Source organism: Camellia sinensis, chromosome 2 (genome assembly GCF_055761805.1).
Source record: "Camellia sinensis isolate YWXY chromosome 2, ASM5576180v1, whole genome shotgun sequence".
In the NCBI taxonomy this organism is placed as follows: Eukaryota; Viridiplantae; Streptophyta; class Magnoliopsida; order Ericales; family Theaceae; genus Camellia; species Camellia sinensis.
The window spans coordinates 204,405,812-204,425,809 of NC_138962.1; the positions used below are offsets into that span (position 1 = coordinate 204,405,812).

Here is a 19,998-nt window from a genome sequence, read left to right on the forward strand (position 1 = left end):
GAAACGACCAAGCTAACGCTCCTCGCAGCGAAGAGGAAGATGCCAAGAGGAAGTTAAAAGCACGAACCGGTATCACCACTGTCTTTAAAATCCCAATTTATCGCATCCTCAGTGAAATTCGAGGTAAGCAATACGTGCGTTGGCCAGCCAAATTGGGAGACAAGCAGAGGGGCTTCAACTCGAGGTACCGCTGCACCTTATATGAAGAAATGAGGCATCGAACGGAGGACTGTGTGTCGCTCAAACAACACTTGGAGGAGTTAGTTGCGGCTAGGCACTTGGATCAGTACATTGACGAGGGTATGAGGGTTGTTCCACAAGGACAAGCCGAGCCAAATGGCCTTGCTGCCCTGGATGCGACGCCCCAATGAGTATTCAATGTTATTCACGGCATCATCGAACCGACGTGGGTTTGCGAGCTGACGGGGATGTTCAAGAAGGCCGAGCATATGAGGGAAGTGCTCTCTGTTCAGCCCGCTGTGAAGAAAGGGAAGAACGAGATAAAGAATGTCTTAACTTTTTCAAGCAAGGACTTGAAAAGAATTCAAACGTCTCATAATGACGCCTTAGTTGTGACACTTCGCGTCAAAGACTTTGATATCAAAAGAATTCTGATCGACCAGGGGAGTTCAGTCGAGATCATGTACTACGACGCGTTCAAGTAGATGAAATTGGAGGACAAGGACTTGGCTCCAGCAACGTCTCCTTTGGTCAGCTTCAACTCTAAACCGGAATGGCCAATCAGAAAGATCATAGTGCCGGTCAAAGCTGGGTCAGTCACGAAGTAAGTGGAGTTTTGGGTGCTTAAGGTCCCATCAACCTACAACCTAATCATAAAAAGGGGCTAGTTGCACGCCATGCAAGCAGTAGCGTTGACTTATCACCAAGTCCTATGCTTTCCTGCACTAGCCGGATAAGTAGAAGACGTTTGGGGGGACCAAGTAATGGTAAAGCAATGCTTCATCGCAGTGAATGGCAGTCGGGCTGCCAAAGGCTTTGTCCAAATGATAGAAGAGCCAGAAGAAAAAGAGGTGCTGGAAGATGTGGGAAGAAAAGCCAAAGAGAAATCGGTTGAAGACTCGGTGGAAGTGCGCATCCATGAAAATGACCCGAACAAATTCTTCATTTTGGGATCATCTTTGTCCAGCGCCGAGCGGCTGGACTACGTGAATTTTCTTGTTTCCAACCTCGAAGCCTTCGTGTGGACGCCTTACGATATGCCAGGCGTCGACCCTAGCTTCATTTGCCACCAATTAAATGTCTTTCCCAATGCAAGACCAGTCATTCAAAGAACTCGACGCTCGGCCTTGCACCATGCTGAGGTAGTGGCAGAGGTCAAAAACGTATTGGAAGCTGGGGCAATAGAAGAAGTACAATTCCCTAGATGGATCTCTAATACGGTGGTAGTGCCAAAGAAAAATGGGAAGTGGTGGGTATGTGTTGATTACAAGACGGTTAACCATGCCTGCCCAAATGATAGTTTTCCATTGCCAAGGATCGACCAGCTGGTGAACCTTACCACTAGGTACCAAAGGTTTAGCTTTTTAGATACATACCGCGGCTACCACCAAATAGCCATGTACGAGCCAAATAGAGAGATCACTTTATTCACCACACCAAGGGGCTTGTACTGCTATAAGGCCATGCCATTTAGTCTCAAAAATGCCGAGGCAACTTTTCAAAGAATGGTGACCAAAATGTTTGCCCCTCTGTTGGGCTGCACTATGGAGGCTTACATTGACGACACGGTGGTGAAGAGCAAAGACAAGTCTCAGCATTTCACTGACCTAGCTGAAATGTTTGCCGTACTCAAACGTCACAAGCTACATTTAAATGCCTCTAAGTGTGCATTCGGAGTAGGAATTGGAAAATTTCTAGGTTTTTTGGTCACCGACTGAAGAATCGAAGCCAACCCTTTCCAAATCAAGGCAATACAAGAACTGGAGCAGCCAAACTCCACAAAGGACGTGCAACACCTTGCCGGAATGGTAGTCGCGCTGAATAGATTTATCTGCTGGTTTTCAGATCATTTCAAGCCCTTTTTCAAGACTTTGTAAGCCAAGTTTCTTTGGGATAATGAGTGTGACTGCGCGTTAGTGGATCTAAAGGCTTATCTCTCCTCGGCCCCAATCCTGGTCACGCCACATCCGAACGAAGAGCTATATCTCTGCTTGGCAGTTTCTCAATATGCAGTAAGTGCGGTCCTCGTCCGTCCTGAAGGGATCCAGTACCTCCCTATTTTCTACATCAGCAAGACACTGATTCCGGCTAAATCGAGATATCTACCACTTGAAAAATTGGCATTAACTCTCATGATGGCCTCCAGGAAGTTAGTGCACTATTTCCATGCCAACACAATAGTAGTGCTGACCGAATTCCCGCTTAAGGTGCTCTTTGAGAAGGCGGACTTCACCGATAGAATTTTGAAGTGGACCGTAGAATTGGGACAATATGACATCAAGTTCCAACCGCGCACTACTATCAAAGCTCAAGCCCTTGCCGACTTCGTGGCAAAATTTTCCCCTGGAACACACCCTGTTTGCCCTGTTGATTTGGCTGGCGTAGACTTGGCGTGGCCCGCGGCTTTGATAGCAGCAAAAAGTGGTGGGGAACAAGTAGTAGAACGACAAGATAAAGCCGGGCAAGAAATGGAAGAACCGGCCAACTTACCGAAATACAAGCTCAATGGAGGTGCAGGAAAGAGTCAGACCGAGCCGACCAGTACCTTGGAATTACGGAACTCTTAAAATCCCTCCGACTGCTGGAAGTTGTTCATTGGCAAGATATAGAAGCTCTTCGTCGATGGGGCCTCCGCCAGGCTGGGGGTCATATTGACATTCCCAGATGGGCTGACCATTGAGCATGCGATCACACTTGGTTTCCCAACATCCAACAATGAGGCGGAATATGAAGCCTTCCTCGCCAGATTGAAAAGTGCTTTGCGAATGAAAGTATCAGAACTTATGGTATTCAATGACTCCAAGCTGGTGGTCAATCAGGTCTCTGGGGAATATGAGGCCAGGGATAAAATGATGGCTAAATATCAAGCGTTGGTACGCGCAGAAATCAAAAAGTTTGCCGCAATAAGAATGAAACAAATTAACTGTGAAGAAAACAATGAAGCAGAAAATTGACTGGCCTAGCATCTATGCAAATGAATTTTTCCAATCCTTTGATGATAGAATTCTTACCCCGACCGAGCATTGAGGAACCGGAGGCGACCAAAGTACTCTGCACCGACTTGGGACCGTCTTGGATGGATCCAATCATCACCTTCCTAAAGGATCGAATTCTGCCCACTGAAAAGAAGGAGGCCAACAAGATCAAAGCCAAGTCAGAGCGGTTTTGGCTCTCTCTATTTAGCGCCCTATACAAGAAATCTTTTACTGGGCCATACCTGAAATGTGTCCACCCCAACAAAGTTGAAGCTTTCCTCTTTGAAATTCATGAAGGCATCTGCAGAAGCCATATCAGGGGCAAATCTTTTTCTTACCGAGCAATTTTCCAGGGTTATTAATGGTCGTGCATGCAGGCCGAAGCGCAAAAATATGCTTGCAAATGCGAAAAATGTCAAAAATTCACTCACAAATCCACTAGCCGGCCAGAGAATTGCTCTCCCTTACAAGCCCTTGGCCATTTGCACTTTGGGGACTAAACATTGTAGGACCACTTCCAACAGCTCCGGGCAACCGTAAATTTTTCATCGCTGCTACGGACTACTTCACTAAGTGGGTAGAGGCCAAGCCATTGGCCACCATCAAGGAAAAGGATGTAAAGAAGTTTATCTAGCAGAATGTCATCACTCGCTTCGGCATCCCGAAGGCCCTCATTTCGGATAATGGCACTCAGTTCGACGGAAAACTTTTTTGCGAATTTTGCGAGGAGTTAAAGATTAAGTTTTACAACACATCAGCCTACCCTCAATCAAATGGTCAAGCCGAAGCTTCAAACAAAACCATCTTGGACAGGCTGAAGAAGCGACTGGAGAAGGCCAAAGGGAGGTGGGCTGAGGAACTCCCCAATGTGCTCTGGGCCTACCGCACTGCACCAAGACGCTCAACCAGGGAAACTCTATTTGCCTTGGCTTACGGCATGGAGACAGTCATGCCATTGGAAATCGGCATGTCAACCATCCATTCCGAAAGTTTTAAACCAGACTTAAACAACGAAGTTGTGGCCTTGGAACTTGACCTAGCTGAAGAAAGAAGAGAACGGGCACTGATCCACATAGCTGCCTACCAACAAGAGCTCTCTAAGAAATACAACAAGACCGTACATCCAAGGCTATTTAAGGTCGACGACTGGGTCTTGAGGAAAGTAATGGGCAACATAGTGATCCCTGGAGAGGGCAAGTTAAGAGCAAATTAGGAGGGGCCATACAAGATAACTAGCCTTACAAGCAAAGGGGCGTACCACCTAGAGCACTTAGATGGCAGAACTATCCCAGACCATGGAATGCGGCTAACCTCAAGCTATTTTACTTTTGAAATCTAATCTTTTCTACTTCTTTGATTTTTGAAACTTGGCCTTTTGCCATTGAATGTAATGTGTGACGTGTAATAGAAGATAGCCCCTTCTTTTTCTTATAGTATACGTTTCTGTACGAAAAATATTACAAGAATATTAAGCTACTATGAGTGCCAACGGCAATGCCCAAATCGGGCTGACTTTGCCTACTGTACAAACTGTTATCCGGTTATGAGCTAATTTTGCTTTTTAAATCGGTCGAGCTGATTTTTTCTAGCAGTAGTCGAGCTGATTTTGCTCGATTAAACAAATCTGACCTCGCTCGCCATCGGTTACCCGAGTTGATTTCGCTCTTGATTGCCCGAGCTGATTTTTGCTCACCGTTGCAGAGCTAATTTTGCTCATTAAACCGAGCTAACCTCGCTCGCTCGCCCAAACAGTTGGTGTTTTTCCCAACTTGTGTTAGAACCGAGCTGACCTTGCTCGCTCGCCCGCTCAAACAGTTGGTGTATTACCTAGCTTGTATTAGAACCGAGCTGACCTTGCTCACCCAATCAACCAGTTGGTGTTTTATCATATTCCAATTTTAAAATAGTTAGTGTTACACTACACAAATGTTTTAGACCGAGCTAAGTTTGCTCTTTAACCTGAACTGATTCACTAGCCTTGGAATGAGTTTGCGATTTGTCCACCCTAACGGTTGTTTTTGCCCTTCAATCGAACTGATTTTGCTCGTGAAAGTGTTTTCTTCCCCGAGCTAATTTTTGCTCGTTGGACCCCCTACTGAGCTGAATTTACTCGCCTGCAAGGCAGCTACGCTTTCCCAATTTCAAAAAGGAGTTTTGCATTTGTGCAGGTTTGAAGAGAAATCAGCTCGGCCTAAAAAGATCATTACACTTGGAATGCAACGAGAAGATTTTATCTCTGCTACATTTATGTTCGGCTTGATGCTATGAAACTGAGCGATAAATATCTTGGCCAAATCAAAGAAAATGATAACAAGGCAAAAAAAAATTCGAATACATGGCGAGCAAAAACTTCATCATTTTTCATTCATGAAAAAGTGCGATTACAAAACCGGGGATCATTACAAAAAAAAAAAAAAAAAAGAAGACTAATCCAGATCTACCGTGTTCTCTTGGTCGGTCACGCCTATCTTAGCATCTTCTTCTTCCACGCCGACCACCATATCTAACTACTGCTCGGGCTCCCCTTAGGCTTGGTTTCCTCTTTCTTCAAACACCTCAGAAAGAGGGTTTTGATCGGTGTGTTACATGAGGGAAGAGTCTGCCGCAGCTGCCAGTTTCGCCTCTTCTATCAGTTTCTGTTGCACAGCACTGGCATAAGCTTGCATATGAACCGAAATGACGGCGGTTGGAGGATGTTTGAACATATCAGAGTTTTACATAAGGCCAAGTTTTTCCATGGCAGTTTTCCAGTCGCATTGGAAAAAGATGTCCTTGGTCTCCTTGACTTGCCGTTCGTAGGCTTTTCGCCCTCCGCATAGCCACGATCTTCGGCGTTGTCCACTTGCTTTTCTAACTCGGCCTTGTGTGCTTCCATAGCTCGGTAATATATCTGGCTTTGGTTACCTGTAGCTCGTTTTGCTTGTCCTCCTTAGCCCTTGCCAGCCGTTTTGCGAGCTGGTTGATTTCAGCCTTTGCAACCACCTGTACGCTCTTCAACTTCTCCAGTTCGACCGTTTTTGCTTTATTATCTGCGATAGCGTCCCGTAGACTCTGTCGGACAGAAATCATACGTTCATGAGCAAGATAGTTTTTTTTGCGTGGCCTATAGAAAAGCAGAAGTTAGTACGGGGAACCAATCAATAACTTGAAACGAAACCATTTGTTTACTTACCAGAACGATTGACTTTGCCGCCAATCGAAGGACTTTCAAATCAGACAGTTTGTCGTGCTTTTTCATGTCCACAGGGAGAAGTAAACCCTTGGTCATGTTAAAGCCGAGCGAATAGTCTTTGTCGGCATATACTGAGTCTGCCACTGACACTGCTCACCCTTGTATGTTAGTTCAGGTGACCAGACTGGAGGAGCAGTTAATTGGATGGATTGTCCAGCAAGAGGTTTGTCAGTCTGGTCTCCCTAATCAACCGATGATAGCTCGGCTGAATCCTCATCGACTAGGCGCCGCTCGATTTGTGCCGGTCTTGGTCTTTTCTTGGACCGACCAGGAGCTTGTTCACTAGCAAGAGCCAGCACCGGTCTCTTGCCTAGCACGGTTGGCTTGGAGGATTGACCCCGAGCAGCTTCCGCAGGCTGAGAGTCACTCGGCTCGCCTATAATCATCGATTTGATTGCGCAGATCTTGGCCATCTTTTGTTTGGCAGTTAAGGGAACTAGTCTGATCGGCGAGAGAGTTGGGTCTGGTTCTAGAGAAGGAGCACGAAGAAAATCGGTGACCCTGCTCTTGCGCAGCACAGTATGCCGGTAACTCGGTTCGAAACCGAGCAGTTTTCTAGCTTCACGCTCCTCGATTGGACGCCGCAGAGCAACTCTTATCGCCTCTTGGTTAGCGTTGGAGTAATCTGCCAAGAGCTTATAATCTGCAAAAATGAAGCAAGGGTTAGATCGGCAAAGGCAATTCAAATTCAAAAAAGATTAAACCGCGCTATGATGCTCACCAACACTCCCAAAATTTTTATGTATGTACCAGCCTGGTATGGGTGCTTCGATGTCTTCGTAATTCCCAGACACCCACGCAAGAAGTTATCATCATTCACCTCTTTGTCTGGATTGCCCTCTATGAGCTTTGTTCGGCCCTTTCTAACCTTGAGGTACCAGCAGAAGCCTCATTTATTTTTACTAAGTATATATTGGTGGAATATCTCGGCAAGACCGAGATTCAGACCCAGTATCCTATTCAGCGCGGCCACACTGTTTATTATTTTGTATGTATTGTTGGAGACTTGGGTGGGACACAGCCTAGTTTGCCTCAAAAAATTGTAGACCGGGGGTTGGACTAGGAAGCGCAAATCGCCTTCCACAATAGACACAACCGTGAAGGGGCATTTGTCCAGCTCGCCCCAGGGAGTGTCTCCCTTCTTGGCCAGTTCCAGGTGGACATCATCTGGAATGTTGTACTCTCTACAGAATTCAACCATTGCCCTAAGAGAGCTGACCATAAAGCGGTATTTCCCTATCTATCCTGGTTTTATTTTGTAAAATGAACTGACTGTAGCTCGGTCAACATTGAGCTACTCAAGTTATTATTTGCTCGGTCTTTGAGTCTCACTGATGTGATGTCAATGTGTGCCTGGTCAGTCCTAGTTCTGCATTATTAAAAATAAGTGCAAGTGTTAGCATGGAAACGAGTGCACGGCTCCCAAAGGCTTTCGTGTGCTAAACTCTGACATGGTTTGGATTTTAGACCAGTCGTGAAGCCTAACATGTTAGGCCGATTTGTGGCCAAGTCCTAATCGCTTGGCGTTTACCTCGGCAGGATGATCCACCAAGTTTTAGCGCAGACGATGTCGCTCGGAAGATCCACAAACCACTTTCAGTTCGACTCAATCCTATTTGAGGATCTAGATTGGGACCTAGCTCGATTTTTCTCAGATATCAATGTGTTTATCTTAAATTTGAGGCTATACACAGAAGCTAAGAAAGACAAGGGGCACGATGGCCCCATACATGTTCTGGGTTCCAGTTTTACTTAACTTCTACAGACGCCTATGCTTTTTCCCCATGAGAGGAGCATTGACAGCATATCAATGGTCCCAAAAAAAGAAGAACACAAAGAACACAAAAATGGTGATGAAAGTAAGAGGAACTTACAGATTTGAGTACCAAATCAGGCTCCAATCTACCTCGACCTTCGCTGTGATGCTCGTTGAGATGGAAAACTCTGGAAATAATGCGAGCGAGGGTGATAACAGTGGCGATAATGGCGGAGAAGGCAGAGACTCAAAGGGTTGGGGGTTTCGCTCAAGGAAGATGAGCAGTGATAAAGGGGAAGGGGCACACCTTTCGTATATATGAATGATGCGAAAGGGCGCCAACTTTTCAAATTTCAGAGATAATGGGACAGCTATAGGAATGCACAAAACTAGTTAGGGAAGGCCACGTGGCATTGAAAAGATGGTTTGTCAGTACGGCTGATTGATCGATGACAAGGCGACTGGCACAAGCCTCAATAACCGACCAAATTGGATAGTTCGGTCAGAATAATAATCCCAATCACATTTAGCTCGGATGGGATTAAGGGGCAATTGAGAAGGAGATTTGCACCGAACGACTGGCCGACCTATACCAACACTGGACATGGTGTTAGGCCTCGAAAGGAGAGCTTGAGGCGCTGAGACCAAATTGGATCCGTGTCGAGTGCGGCAGAACGTTAAGAGCGACCGAGATACGTTTGGCCGAGCTAAGGCAGAACACGTTGTCAAACCGAGCTTGGCCCACGTAAATTATGGTGTTGGGCCGTGCTTAGACGAGTGGGCCCATAGATCAGATTGAGGTTTATTTGACTGAGTTGTGTGTGGCTCGAACCGCGAATATAGAAATAGGTAACCCTTGAGGGTACGATGGGAGGACGAGACGCCAAGTGTCGCGCCCCGCGGCTTGTCAGCTTTGATCGGTTCGATTTAGCTCGGCTATAACTATCCATTGTGATGTTTGTCTCCAAGTGATAGCTCGGTTGTGTAAGTTACCAGGACCAATGATAAGAAAAGGGAAATCAACTCCTGGTATGTGTCAATACCGTTTAGCTGTTCGACAAACACTGTTTGGAGGTTTTGGCCTCTACATGTGTAAGAAAGGTAGAGGAGAGCACAGTCGTCTGCCCAGAGAAGGACAGTAGAGGTAGTGCGCCCACAATCTTTGTGGCTGCATGGCGAGCCTAGAAAAAGGAGGAACATGGAGACGTTAGTAGTAAGCAACCTGAAAGTATTTCGAATTCTCTCTCTCGTGAGTGCTCTATTCATTCTTCCTCTCCAAGTGTGCTGACTTGATCATCGGAGGGTTTATCCGGCAGCACACTGCCAGGTAGCTTACCGTCTTTCTGTTCTCAAGTCAAGCAACGCCACGTGAAGCTTAGATTCAAGGCGTACGGAGAACGGAGAATATTTCACCCCCATACAATATGTATATTTTTAGTTATTTCTTTTAAGAGTTTTGAGGGGTGACCATTGGTTCAATGGTTAAGACTTAGCTTAATAACCTTGAGGTTATGAGTTTAAGTCTTAGGGTAACTACTTTGAGCATTATGCCAAAGGTTAAGTGTTTACTCAATCTTTTCTCTCCCAAACACACATTAATGTGTACTAATTTGGCCTTTTTTTTTTCTTTTGAGAGTTTTGGGCTTTTGTTGTAGGGTTTTTGAATTCTTGACATACAAGATACATAAGTAATGTTTAAAATTCTTAATGGGTATTATATTCATTGTTGTCCTTTATGGTAATTATACAAATGGTGTGTAACATAACCCTTTGTCCTTTGTGGTCATTTTATCTAAGGTTAAAATTGTAATAAAAAAAATAATTAATATTGTGTCTTGAGATGAAAGGTGGTATGTAAATAGAGGCACCCACCCTCACCTCACTCGTTTTTTTTTTAATTCCAATTTTGTTTCAATCAAAAATTCCACTTTTGCCCTCATTCCTATTCTTCTAAACCTAATTTTCCAAACTCTAACCTAACCCTAATCACCTCAGGCAATACCACCATCTCCGACCACCTCTTACCGCCACAACTACCACCATCTCTAACCACCCCTCATCACTGCAACCTCTACCATCTCTGACCACTCCTCACCATCACAACCACCACTTTAACCATCACCTCCACCAACAAGCACCCTCATCCCCTATTACAAATCTAAATCAGAGAAGAGAGATCAACTCATTCAGCACTGTGTTATTGAACTAAAAGGATTTGTTTAGTACTATATTTTTGAACATTCAGGATTCATTCAACACTATGTTGCCGTACATTTAGAATTTGTTCGACATTGTGTTGCCGAACACACTCCGCCATCATGACCTCCCTATCCATTGCAAAAGAGAATGAGCGAGAGCGAGAGCGAGAGAGAGAGAAAGATGAAAACCTAAACTTTTCAAAAGAAGATGACGAAGAAAAGAGAGAAGAGGAAGAATAAATGCAAAAAATCACTCGACATAACCTATGATAAAAGTTTTAATGATGGCCATTGTTGATGGGTCTATTATTGATGGGTCTTTTCTGTTGCTCTGTTTCTCACTCATACTTGATTTAAATGCAAGAAAACAAAGAAAGAATCCAAATTAGAGAGAGAAGCGAAAGGTGCTAGGGTTTGGTTTTGGGATCAGTATATAACTGGTATTAAGGTCGGGGTTTAAAGAAAAAATTGTAAAGATTTCATTTTGTTGAGTGGAAATTTAAAGAAATAGGTGGGCCAAAGTAATTAGGTTGGGATAAATATCAACCCTCTTGATAAATTGATTGGAATAACTTAAGGTGACTAGGATAAATTTTGAAATTTTAAAATAATTTTCATATAAATTTGATTCCCCCCCCCCCCCTTCATTTGCAATAATCTTTCTAATAAAAATGACTATTTCAGATTTCATAAGAAAGTTCAAACATAATCTTACATCTTACTTCCCAAAAAACAAAATGAACGAAAAACAATTATGAAAATATCATCACCATTTTTATCTGTCTTCAGAATTGTTAACGAGAACACTTCAAACATTTTCCAGAAAACGAATACACAACAAAATAAGCCTTAATTACTTATCAGAAAAAACAAATAAGACAAAACAAGCACTAATCTTTTCTAAGTTCCATCTCCTCACGACGAACACCATCAGCATTTAAAATGACAATTTCCAGCCTGTCCCCCTGCAAAACATACAAGGAATGTTTAGAAAGTAAAATAACATAAAAATAATACAACAGGGAACTACATAGCTGAAAGAGCTAATATTCGAATCCAAGCCTACTTATAAATGCATCGCTCACTCGCAACAGTGAAGAAACCTGATATTAATATGCAAGGATTGGAAAGGAGAATCTAATATGACTTCAAATTATCCCCTCAAGAAGAAGAGGTGAGGAAGAGAAAGGGGGAATCTAATATGGCTTCCAAAACCTAATATTCATAATGAGAAATGAAGGCTCACGATAAATAAATAAATCCTTCTACATTCAGTTTCTAATATCCATCTAATTAATTTGCTCGACAAAATTTCAATTTTCGTCTCAAGATTTTTTTTATTACATGCAACAATTTCCCATTTGTTTCTTTCTTTTCACATATCAAAACAGTCCCTTGGAGTGTTATCAACAATACATTTCAAGGGCTGTTTGGATAGCTTATCGAGTTGATTATAGCTTTTCTTATTTTGGAAATCTGTGGCAAAGTTGGTATAACTTCAGCTTACAACTTATGAGACATGGGTAAGCATGGTTCAGTTGGTTCAATTATGGAGTAAACCAAGAACCAAACCACTACCTAAAAAAGTTCCATGAAATTTGAAACCAAGTCAAACCATGAAAATCTTGGAACAAAATCAGACCGAACCAGTAAAACACGATTTGGTTTAGTTTGAAACCACGGCTTTTAGAAACCTTGTCATTATTCAAAACATGATCACAAAAATGAAGAAATATTTAAACATTAGCCATCATGAAAGAGGGAACCAAAAATATGAATGTATAATAAAGATGAAGCAGAGAAGCAAGAACTAAATTTGATTTTTCAGTCTAATTTTCCTTGTGGTCTCAGGAAAAAAATATTAATGTGTTTTGTAATTTTCCAGTGTATTACACATTTATGTTAATGGATGAGATTGCTTAGTGGTGGTTCTGCTGCACAGCTTTAAAATTCCAGATAATGTGGCATAATCTTCATGTTCGAGATTTATAAAAAAAAGAAAGTGAAAGTGATGCAGCAATGGCACAGAAGCTTACAGTGTATATATCCCTCTCTGTCGCAGATGCAAAACAAGTCTTCACCAAATCAACTGCTTCAGACTCTGACAGCGGCGTAACAGCATCCTGCATAGTCATTTGGTTAAACCTAAAGCAAACCAACTAAGCCTTGTATCCCAATCAAGTGGGGTTGGCTACACAAATCCTTTTTCGCCATTTTGTTCTTTCAAGAACTTTTTTTTTTTTTGATAAATGTTCTATCAAGAATTTATATGCTTAGTTAAATTAAATATATTCATATAATTTTTCACTACAAAGAAAAAGTTGTGGAAGAAGATTTGTGAATGAACAATTAGAGCTAAAACCAGACCTGGGCAGGTAACAAGAGAGGGCTTGGAGACTTCAGCTGGTTGTCCAAAAAAGGCATGATGAGTGTAGACCCAGAACCTTGGGAACTGTATCCAACCCTCTCATAGGAGCCAACAGCATCATATGTGAAGACACAACCCTTACCTGTAGTATTTCAAAGAAATATGTAATGTTAATATGAAATAGAGGGATAAAAACTGCACCAAAAAATTCGCACTTTTTACCTTCATTATCAAGGCCACCGAGAACATTGAAAGCATAATAAGGAAAGAAGCGCTTGTAGTAAAGGGTGTTCGAGAGCAGTTGACCCATTGCAGGACAGCTCATCTGCTTGTTGTGTTGATGCTGATAGATCTGTGTCCCAAGAAAAAGAAAAATGACACATTACTTCCAGCACATCTTTCCATTTCCTCAAACCTCAAGCAACAAACCATAACTCAGAACCAGGGAAAACAAATTCAATTTGTTAGTAATATCTCCAACAAATGGGTCTCACCAAATTTAGCATTTTATTTTCGTTGAGTAATTTAGCATACTTCATATTATTTATTTTTATAAGAAAAGTGAAAATAGAATTACTAGGGTTAAAAAATTTCAATCCTCACCAAGTGCCTAGCTGCCAAAACCTTTTGTAGAGCTCTCACATCAGCCTGAAAACCGGAGGATGCCATCATACATTTGTCTGCCCTGCAAGGTCAACAAAAACACAATTCAGATACATGGCCTTGCCATACAAGAAACTTATGCACTTGCATGCAAGAAGGAGAAGGCACCGATTATTTCATTTTTCCGTGGGTCATAACTGTTCCAACTATGAGTTAAGAGTGTAAGAAAGGTGCCTAATAGCAATGACAAGAGAACCCTATTTTGTAACTGAGATAGAAGATTGATATCAACTAGTTATTTTACACCCATTTTTAGTTTAATTCTGTGGGCAGATAATTAATGGTGCAACAACATTAACCTCTTGTCTTCCACTTGTTAACAGGAGGGTTTTATAAAAAAAAAAAACTATATACAATTAATAATCAGGTCCATGAAATCAAGATTAGATGCCTTGCATACCAAGATGTAACTCAAAGAAAAATACTGATTCTACTTTCATAATTAAAACAATCTCACACCAATCTGACTTTGTTGGGATTATCTACTTTGTAGCTCTCACTGGCTGCCAAACTACATTACATTACCTTTTCAATTGTTTAGCCGAATTTCACTTCAGTTTTCAATTTTAAAAAACTAGTCAAAAAAAAATATATATATATATGTCATCTAATTACATTGGCGGATACATGGGGGTTGCATTCTGGATCCGGATTCTCTCTGGTGAACTGAGAGAGAACACTCTCTAAATATTTATACTTCAGTCCAAACTTCTATAGTAATAAAAAAATCTCAAGCTTCATGAATTATTGCCTCAATGTTGTTTGCTTTTGAATTGGATGTCATGGTTGCTTTGTCTGTTGAAATTAATAATCAAGCCTTCCAACAAGTAGACCATCAGTGTAACCCCTCGCCCTCAATGAATATTAACTTGATTTATATCACTACTCTTAAGACCTCCAAAAAATTAAAGACAATAAAAAAATATTTATGGAAAGAAAACACACATATTTAATACATGAGTTATTTGAAAACGCATTTTTATTAAATACTTCAGATATTACAAGAAAGATAGAGTTGAATATTCCTGCTTATAAGATTATGCTCCTGATTTTGAAACTACAAGATGTAGTCCACACCATTTTATAGGCAAAAAGTGGACTTCAAATTCGAAACTGAAACACACAATTAAAACATCAGACAAGATTTGTGCAATAAGACAATTAACCTTTTACAAATCTAAATCGTTGAAACTAAAAAACAACAAATTTTTATAGTGGTATTTCCATTATGCTAAAAGATAAGAAATATACATAGTGTTATGTACACTATGTATGATCCATTATTAGTGAGTAATCCCCACTACTTTGGTTGTATTCATCATGTGAACCACTTTGTTATGTCTTCTACTTGCAAGATTTCTACACATTTTTCAAATGTGCAGATGTCCATCTCTTGCATTGAATCATAATAGATTTAGGCTTCTCTCTTGATCTTATACAGCTCTCAAACAATTAAACAAATATCTACTGCTTCAATTATTTCTTATTTAAGCACTTGGAGCATTTCCATTACCCTGAGAGCATTATGCGATTAAGCTTGAAGAAAATGTCTATTTGAAGAAAATGTCTATTTTCTTCTTTTAAAAATGCATTTCCAACCAAAAAAGATACCATCTCAAAATGGAAATTTAATAATTTATTCAATGACATTCTTTTTGGTTAAGAATGACTGGAACATTATAACTTTTATATTTCATGGTTACTGATTGATCATTTACCAATCTGAATACAATGAGATTTTTAAATAGAACCCATTTTTTTGAAGGTAGAACTTCAAGTTTTCTCAAACTATATGAAGCACCAGTGTCAACTAGTGCATTAATAGTGCAAGAATGATAACCTGGAAATTTGAAAGATTATTCAACATATGAATTTGGAAGACTACCTTCTACAACTTTACTAAACATCTCTAGAATTTTTTTACACCCCGTCTTCATTATTTTTTAGAATTTTTCATGATCAGATAATCCTTTTTCCATCAACTGTTTATTATTAGTGATAGCTAGACTAACTATACAAATTATTTTAGGTTTAGTTATTATGATATCAATGATTTTATGATATTATAAAGATTTTTTTGTAATAAGGACACTTATTCTTTTTATAAGATTACAAGCAATATATAAAGCCAAACACCCCTAAGTTAAACTCAACCTAGGATACTTAAAACCCAACTCCAAACATGCCTATGGGTGTAACCAAACACCACCCATCTCTAAGACCCCAAAAAGAAAAAAAGGAATGCCGAATTTTTTATTTTTTTTCTTATGTTGATGGGTGGTGTTTTCAGTACACCCATAGTATGTTTGGAGTTGGGTATTAGGTATCCTAAGTTGGATTTAACTTATGGGGGTGTTTGGCTCTATATATTGCTTGGAATATTATAGTTTTGTATCATATTATTCCATCATCTGAACTTTCTTCCATAATAGATTCTACCATTATAGCCATATATTCGTTCTTGGTTTTTGCAGACTACTTGTAGAGTTAGATCTTAAGATCACTAATTGATTTTCGTCTAGATTTTTCTAGATAAACAACACATTTTTTCTTGAATTGTTAAATTCTCCAGATTTCTATAATCTGAAGTTTCTCCAATAACCCATTTCCTAGGTTGATAATTGTTTTACATTAACCTTTCTAGATTGACATTTTTTTTGTACGACATGAGCACTTATTTTTTCAAACTACTCTATTTCAAGTACAAGTTTACTAAAGGATTAACTACATCAACCACTATATATAAACCTATAGTTAATAGCAATGTTTTTGCTTCTGGCATCAAGGCCACTCATACCTTGAGTTTGTATTTCTAATTTGGTTTGGTAATGAACCAAATTGGTTCATTGTACAAATTACTTTGAACTACTCCTATTAAGGTTTTTTCAAAGCTAAACCATCTACTATCCATAACACAATTTAAACATCGTTTCTGCTTGAAAATAGACATTGACTTGTATAAGTTATAAATGAACATAGTTATATTTGATACAGTGATATTGTCTAATTTTATTCATATCAAACAATGATATATGCACAAATATTCCTTCTGTATTACTAGTAAAATTCTTTCTTCAAAAATTTCTATTTTACTTTGATTTTAAAATTTGAATTTTTAAAGATTTCATTAATATGAACCTTAAGAGTCTTCCAATCGTTTAAGGAAAATTCTTATTCTTCAGTTTCAAATGATTCACTTCCTCCTGTATCAAGAAAATGAATGATTTCAAGAGACGAACATATGCATATTTGAAAAATAAGCAAGAATCTTGCAAATGGAAAACGCAACAAAATAGGTCACATGTAGAATGAGACCAGACTGACCACTCAAAACCGACCAAAATTTATGTTTTTAGTTTGTTTTTCATCACATACAGTATGTTTCAATTTTGAAATTTTTTACACCGATATAAACCAAATCAACCGAAATATTATATTTAAATACGCTTATACATTTTAATTCTTTGAGTATTAGATTACAAATGTGACCAATATAATACACTTTTTGTGATAAAAATTAAGTAATGAAACATTTATAGAGCAACTTTCTTACTCTTTTTCTTCATTTATTCTCAATATAAAATTTTATGAGTTTTTATAAAACCCTTTAAAACCTCATATGAATTCTTCTCTAGATCAAACCAACAAGCCAAACCGTAGCATACAGTCTATGTCGGTTCCTCAATCATCAAAATCAAAAGGTTTAGCTCGGTCTAAACTTTCTTTTAACACTGACCAAACCGAACCATTTACACACCTACTCACATGATGAATAAAGCCAAAGTAATAGAAATACCCACTAATAATGGATCAGACATAGTGTACATACCACTATGCATGTTATCTTTTAGTATACTGGTGATACCACTATAAAAGTTTATTATCTTTTAGTTTCAATAATTCATATTTGTAAAAAGTTCATTGTCTTGTTATAAAAATCTTATCTTAATCTTTTAATTGTGTGTTTTTCAATTCCAAATTTGAAGTCCACTCTTTGCATATAGAAGAGTGAGGATTGCATCTTGTAATATCAGAGTCAAAGAGCAAAGTCTTACAACCAAGAGTGTTCAGCGCTATTTTTCTTGTAATCTCTCAAGTATTAAATAAAAGTGTGTTTTCATTTATATAAGGTAGTAATATAAGAAAGCCAATATTCACTAAGGGTGAGGGGTTACACTTACTATCTACTTGTTGGAAGGCTTGATTTTTATAATTACTATAGAATTTCAGACTACAGTATAATTATTTACAGAGATTTCTCCATCAATTATCCAGAGAGACTCCAAATCTACGGTTAAATTATCCACAAGATATTGAGAGGAGGAATACGGGGAGAGGATCTTCTTCCAACTTGGATCCAGATTCTCAAGAAAAGTGAAAGGATTTGTAACATTTAAATTGGAATCTACGCCACATGTAATTTGGAGGTTAAAACCTCAAATAAATCATGAGAAAAGGAATATGGGGAGAGGACCCACTTTAGTGCGGTCAAGCGCCATCAGCCCCCCAAACTTCAAAAAATTGGCATTAACCCCATACGATTTTGAATAATTAAAAAAAAAAAAAAAAAAAAAAAAGAGCATATTGCCCTTCTCACAAACTATATCATGTTACTTTGGCCCCTCCAAAATCTAAATAACTTTACCTAAGCTCCCCCTCCTTTGTAAAATTTCTTCTGGGTGTCCAGTGAATCATCAAATTTCGTAACATTAATCCGAAAAGTAATTCCCACATCAAAATTTACTTGATCTAAACTACAATTCAGAATAATAAGCATAACCAGTAACATTGCTCAACCATATAGATCAAATCACCTAAGAGAAATACAATAAGCATAAAAAAAAACAACAACAAAGAGAGCGTACAGTTTACAGATCTTGGAGTAATCGCGAGAGAGAATACTGTAACCAGTCGACATCCGAGTATCGGCCGCAATCACACAGTAATCGGCACCTGCGATAGCAACGCAAGTCCTGCATATACATTATACACAACAATACTACAAATCAATAGTGAAAAATAAATATGTATCTAAATATATATATATATAGAGAGAGAGAGAGAGAAAGGGGCTCACCCGCCATTGTTATCGTAAGGTGACCATCTAGCGTGTTGCTTTGCCATTGTGATGAGAGAGAGAGAGAGATATTAGGGCTTTTGCAGAGATCAAAAATGTAGTAGATCTGCTGGCTATTCATTTCTTTCCTGCCTCTCAAGACAGGGAAAGGCCACGTAAAGCGGCGTCGTTTATCCAGAAGTATTCCCTAGACCCTAGTTTACATTTAACCCGGGCTAGCTAACTCGGCTGGTATAAGCGGGTTCCAGTCGGGTTAGTTGAGTTTGGTTGGGTTATCACTAAAAATTTTGTGGAGCTGGCTCGTAGTATACATAAATTAAAATTGAATATATTTTAAAATTTTATTAAGTTTTTAAGTTAAAACAAATTAAATGAAAACGAAATTTGTTAAATTTTTTACTTCATTTGTTTCCACGGTAATTTTACTCTCATTCGATGGCTACTAAAATGTCTTTACTTTTGTATTTTGGACTCTCACTTCTTTGTCCTCCCACCACTAAAATGCATCTCTTTATTTTTTTTTGGACTCTGACCATAATTTCAAATATACCTTTTAAATCCCACCGCTATATCTTCCACGTTCAACTCCTCCTTCATTCCTCCAGCTATTCCTTTTCCACTCTAGCAACTCTCCCTCTGATCACTCAGCGGTGTGTATGTATGTATAAATTAAATGTGTAAGTAAAATAAACAACAAAATAAAATAATTCAGAAAATAATTATGTAAATTAAATTCCAAATTAAATGCTTATAGAAATTAAAGTTGAGGCTTGTATTGGACACAATCTCATTAAAGTAGATTTTGCCCTTGCTCCGGTGCTTCGAGTTTTAGCCGACGTCTATTTCCCAGGATACAACGACTAACACTTGAATTTGCATCACTACAAAACCAAGTCTGGCGAACCAAATTATGTTGTAACTCTTTCTCTTTCTTTTCCTAAAAATAAATGTAGAAACAGATGTTGTAGTGTAGGAGGACAAACTGAAAAAGAAATAGAAGAAGTTTTGAATTTTTTTGATTCAAATGAATGTTGGAATGGCAGGGTATATATAGAAAAATTGGTGACTATTCGAACAGGTACCAAATAGATAGAAATCTATTCTGACAGATTGAATAGATACGGTTTGAATTTCAACAGGTAGAAAACATGTTCAGGTGGAACTCAACAGGTAGAAAACCTATTTGAACCTTTTGAACCTGTTCAAGTGGGTTAGGATCTATTTGGGTGAAGGAAAATTTTGACCAATTTATTTTGAATTTTAAAACCAAAACAATAAATAAATAAATAATTTACAAATGTTTTTGGCCCAAAAAGATAAGTATTGGGCCGGACAAGCCCAACCCAACCTCACACCACGAAACCGCGCCAAGCCCGACCAAGCCCAACCCGCCCCACTGACTGGACAGACGGCGGCGCACATGTATGGTTTTAGTTTTGGGTCCAATGGGTCTAGCTTACTTTACCCATAATCTCATTCTTCCACAAACTTGGGTACCCCTTGAGACCCATTCCAAGTATCCCAAATTAAGGTATATAAAACCATTCAA

General features: G+C 39.3%; 2 protein-coding genes across 3 annotated transcripts; one reads left to right on the plus strand and one right to left on the minus strand.

The window, feature by feature from the left end:
- Positions 1 to 2,945: 2,945 nt before the first annotated feature.
- LOC145819381 (uncharacterized) lies at positions 2,946 to 4,368 on the plus strand. Its single transcript, XM_082913367.1, has 2 exons — positions 2,946 to 3,053; positions 3,886 to 4,368. Exons 1-2 carry the CDS (start codon positions 2,946 to 2,948, stop codon positions 4,366 to 4,368), a joined length of 591 nt encoding a protein of 196 aa, XP_082769493.1.
- A 6,632-nt stretch (positions 4,369 to 11,000) lies between these two features.
- On the minus strand, positions 11,001 to 18,723 carry LOC114301156 (proteasome subunit beta type-1). Of its 2 annotated transcripts, none has more exons than XM_028246069.2 (7): positions 18,450 to 18,723; positions 18,238 to 18,345; positions 13,313 to 13,394; positions 12,932 to 13,061; positions 12,709 to 12,851; positions 12,378 to 12,464; positions 11,001 to 11,306 (listed from the first exon to the last, which is right to left on the minus strand). In XM_028246069.2, exons 1-7 carry the CDS (start codon positions 18,494 to 18,496, stop codon positions 11,232 to 11,234), a joined length of 672 nt encoding a protein of 223 aa, XP_028101870.2. In that variant the 5' UTR covers positions 18,497 to 18,723; the 3' UTR covers positions 11,001 to 11,231. The 2 variants fall into 2 exon arrangements, with proteins under 2 accessions (XP_028101870.2, XP_028101871.2); XM_028246070.2 differs by having other exon boundaries at positions 18,238 to 18,371; positions 18,450 to 18,627.
- Positions 18,724 to 19,998: the final 1,275 nt, after the last annotated feature.